This window comes from Scleropages formosus, chromosome 23 (genome assembly GCF_900964775.1).
Source record: "Scleropages formosus chromosome 23, fSclFor1.1, whole genome shotgun sequence".
Taxonomy (NCBI): domain Eukaryota; kingdom Metazoa; phylum Chordata; class Actinopteri; order Osteoglossiformes; family Osteoglossidae; genus Scleropages; species Scleropages formosus.
Genome location: NC_041828.1, coordinates 3,957,147 through 3,961,574, shown reverse-complemented (window position 1 = coordinate 3,961,574; position 4,428 = coordinate 3,957,147). Strand labels below are relative to the sequence as shown.

The window sequence follows — 4,428 nt, the reverse complement described above, 5'->3', positions numbered from 1 at the left end:
CTTTAATCCTGACTTTAAGCATGCCAGTGCCGGGGCATTTCAGATTTTACTGGGCAAAGTCACAGTCTGCAATCTGATCTCGCACAAAGAGGACGGAAGCTATTTTTGCAGCGTAAATTCACCCCAGCAAAATAACACTTATTTTGGGATCCCCCCCGCAAACAAAAGATTTCTGATTCTCATATGATATCCTCGAAGCAAAGGCTTTGAATCTTCTCTGAAAACAGGATGGGGAGAAAGGAGACGCACACGTATAACTGCATTGCGGGACAGACTCAGATCTTGGGGGCCAAATTGCAGAACAACTGGAACAGTTACTTCACACTACAGACAGCTGGTACCCTAGTAGTTAGAGCTGCTGCCTTTAGATCCCAAGGTTGTGGGTTCAATACCCACCTCTGGCTGTAGTACTATTGAGCAAGGTACTTCCCCTGAAGTGCTCCAGTAAAACTACCCAGCTGTATAAATGAGTAAATAATTGTAACACCAAATTGCTTAGGAGAAAAGTGTCAGCTAAATTGATGAATGTACTGACAGGTATGAACATCCTGGGGCCCTGATGTCTGAAGACCCCTACTAGAGGGTTACTTGAGCAACCTTTACATCTTAAAAAAAAAAAAAAAAAAAAAAAGTCCTACTTGACAGTTTCACTGCTTCAATTTACCATAGTTAGCAACTGAATCTGAACAGTCACACCACTGATATTCACATTTATTCCTTTAGCTGCCCCTTTTCTCCAAAGCAACTCACTCTACCCATTTACAGCTGGGTAATAGCCACTCATTTCTCATACTACAAACATTGAGTTATGAATTTTTTAAAGATTCAAAAGATTTCCCAGTTAACTGCACTTTGTTGCAGAGTGAAAACAGCCTGCATTTCTTCTATAGAATAGAAGAACAGAGGAGCCCTTGGTTTGTGCAAGGGAAGTTCTCAGCACTGTCCAGCTTTCCCCCCCCCAAAGGTATTTTATTGTTGTGATTACATCAGCATTTTACAGGAACTGCTAAGTAAATAGAGGTACCCCTCTATGTGTGTAGGCAACCAGATGCTCTCTACCCTTTCCCTGCTTTGTTCCTCTACGGTACTTGAAACATGTCACACTGAATAGGTTCCTGGTCCGGACTTTTAGTTTATGGCATCATCAGAACCTAAACTAAATTAAAAGCATTAAGTTTCGTGACAATTCAAGCTGCCTTAGGAAATGTGTGTACAGGCCAACTGTAGTACTTGTTTAGGCCTTCAGCAGCTACCACATCTTAAGTTCAGGTAATTGTTAAAATTGCTTATTGTGTAGTTGTAGTCAAGAGAAGTTAAGACCATGTAATTTAGGTCTAAGAAAGACATGCCAATACCCATTTCAGCACATGGGCTGAAATGTGCCCTCTGCCAGGATTACAGTTCCTGTGCTATAGTTGGAATGACTGGTACATGCTAAGTACACAAAGCTAGTACCACAAATGCAATTCACAATAGTGTCAGCCTATGTGTACAGCATGGTCCAAACCTAAATTAACTACCAATACAATCCTGTTGATCACTAGCTGGGCCTTCCAATGCCAGCTACAAAATTATACACTAATAATCACAAGGATTTGTGATCAGTAACCGGTTCCACACAGCCTGATGGACAGATGCTTACTGAATAGTTTACAAGAGCCAAGTACCAGACAAGAAAATCATGTTGATCACCTTTATTGGAAAGGCCAAGCACCACACAACTTGCCATTGGGTTACAGTTCCTTAACCCAACCATGGAGAGGGATATAGATATCCATGCAGATAGGTTTGTCCAATTAACTTCTGCCTTACAGATGAAGGGCTGCATAGCGGAAGCTAGGAGTTGTGGGCGCAACAAACACCACTTCCCGACTGGAAACCACAGTCTCAATAGAGTTGTTCTGTGCAATTGACACATCCCTACCTGAAAAAACACAGTTAAACCATTAAGACAATGAAGGGTTCTTAATCTAGTTGTGTGAACTGGTATTTACCCTTTCTGGAGCATCTCTGCTGGCAACTGTCTGTGACAGAAGGGTGGCATACAGCTGTACTGCAGTGGATGAAGATCTACCAAGAAACCAAAAAGCTGTTACAAGAGCAATGTTTCGAGGATCATTAGTAGCAGTTTGCTATAGAGTACCTTCTCTTCTAGGTGTCGCAAGGAGGTAGGATTCACAAATGTGAACATCTTGAAGATAAACCTCTTATAATGGGTTGGGAAGGGAAGCCCAGAAGAGCTATCCACTGGAACCAAAGTAGTTAGGTATTTGTCACCCTGGTAAGGGCACCTGGAAAGTAGATGGTGTTAGCAAGGTAATAGCTTAACTCAAGCACAGGTTGTACTAGCAGTTGTAGTTACCCAGCAACAATGAGGCTCCACTGAGGTAGGCTCTGAGGGTCAGGGGTTGGTGTTGCCCAGCAGTTCTCCAGAAGCAGGACTATGTTGGGGTCTGTCCTTCCCAAGATGCACACCTCAACATACACAGGCTGCCGCAGTACCTTGGTAACTGGATAGTCACTATCCTGATAGTAGGAGGTATAGGCAGAGACCTCTGCAAGGAGAGGAGGAAGAATTACCACAGCTTCTTTCTGAAGAAAGAAGCTATAGAAACTACATTTTACCTTCATTGCATCCTTTTGTAAGGCACTGGCCATTTGCTAGCCTGAGCTCTACCCTTAATGGTCCTGGAGCATCAACTGAACCAACAAGGGCAGACCCTTCAACATTAACCAGCAGGGAAGCAACTTCGGAGCCAAAATACTGGCACTGGAACAGCAGCCTGCAAGACAAAGGCAACTGATCATATGGTGCCCTAAAGCAGTCTTGGAACTTCCAGAGTGGTTCACTTACTCATAAGTACTGTCCCTTGTGATGGAGCCTAGGGGACCAATGCCAACTTCATAGGAAGAAAGCAGCAAGTTCTCATACACCACATGGTCTCCAGCCACCTGGAGAAGAATTGGCATTACTCACTGCTTACTAGTAAAAGTGGTCATAGTTCTGCTCAACTTACAGTCATTGTTGTGCCACATGCAGTCACTGGGAAGTTATAGATCGCAAATGAATCAGTGGTTGCCACAGGGCTGCAAGGTGCCTCCTTTCCTCCCAGCAAGGAAAGAGAAGTCAGGTCCAGCTGGGGTACAGTAGAATCCTTGGACACCACGACCACAAACTGACCATCCTTTGTACATTGTACAGTCACTGGGGAAATACAAGTGTCAGCTATACTGAAGTATCCAACCAGGACTGAGATAGAGGATGTCAATACCAGGAAGTTACTCACCAGCATTACCATAATAACACTGAAGACCATCAGAACAGCACCCAATTGCTTCACAAACATCTTGAGTAATTGCTGGAATCCCACAGGGAATCTTCTCAATGACATTACACTTGTCAGATATCACCATAGAAGGTTGCTGCAAAGAAAAGGGGGTCTTCTGGGCAGAAGTCACAGCAAAGAAGAGGACCAGAATACTCTGAAGCCCCCAACAACAGCCACACAAAGATGCCATAGTGAGACTAGTGAGAAAGCCAAGAAAGTGATAGAGAAAAGGAGGAGTCAAGTCATTTAAATACCTCCCCGGTGGCTCGTTAACAAAACGAGGTTTTCATTTAGACCCAACACACACCTGCTTGATTGATGTAGGCAGCTTAATACCTCTTTCCAGACAGGTGGTAATAATAACCACTGTGTTTCCCAGAACCTAACATCAATTTTAGATATGTTGTTTTAGATTAAATGTGGCAGTTTTAAGACTTTTAATTCAAAAAAGAGTCTGTTTACAATTGAAAACTTGAACCATGCCATGAACCCAGCCTGTAAGAATATATATGATTATTCCCCACTTGTTATTGTCACCAGAGAGGCAATGTAAATATTTTTTTTTAATTAAGCTAGTATTTTTATTGCACCACATTGTGTTGAATATTGTGGTTTATTGACCTGTTTGTATAATTTAAATTATTTAAAAGCAAAAAATCATTTTTTATGCTGTGTTAAATTTAATTCTTATTAGCTGTCAGCAATTCTAAGCTCGGTTTGGTGAAATATGCAATATAGGGAGAATGCGTCAAGGTGGGTTGCACAAACATGCTTTGAGGGCCTTGCACTGTGCAGGTAGAGCTCCAAAACAGCAGCTGAGGGCTTTGCACTACAAAGTTAGAGCTCCAGCACAAAAGATTAAAGCACAGAGGGGGTAGTGAGGCCACAGGTGAGTCTCGGTTCACCTGCACAAATCACATTTTATAGTATTAGGCTGACCTGCAACCAAGGAAAGAGTGAGATCCTTTGAACATACATTCATAACATAATAAACACGCCATCTGCACTCATTCAAAATGCAGAATGGCACTGTTTAATGAAAATAGTGTTTCATTACAACGGAATAAAAAAGACTAATATTATCTATGCCTTGCAGATG

At 42.3% G+C, this 4,428-nt stretch overlaps 1 protein-coding gene across 1 annotated transcript; it reads right to left on the bottom strand.

Moving 5' to 3' along the window:
- Window positions 1–1,682: 1,682 nt before the first annotated feature.
- On the bottom strand, window positions 1,683–3,519 carry LOC108938881 (zona pellucida sperm-binding protein 4-like). Its single transcript, XM_018759849.2, has 8 exons — window positions 3,288–3,519; window positions 3,018–3,205; window positions 2,855–2,952; window positions 2,626–2,783; window positions 2,363–2,555; window positions 2,144–2,291; window positions 1,995–2,070; window positions 1,683–1,924 (listed from the first exon to the last, which is right to left on the bottom strand). Exons 1-8 carry the CDS (start codon window positions 3,517–3,519, stop codon window positions 1,809–1,811), a joined length of 1,209 nt encoding a protein of 402 aa, XP_018615365.2. The 3' UTR covers window positions 1,683–1,808.
- Window positions 3,520–4,428: the final 909 nt, after the last annotated feature.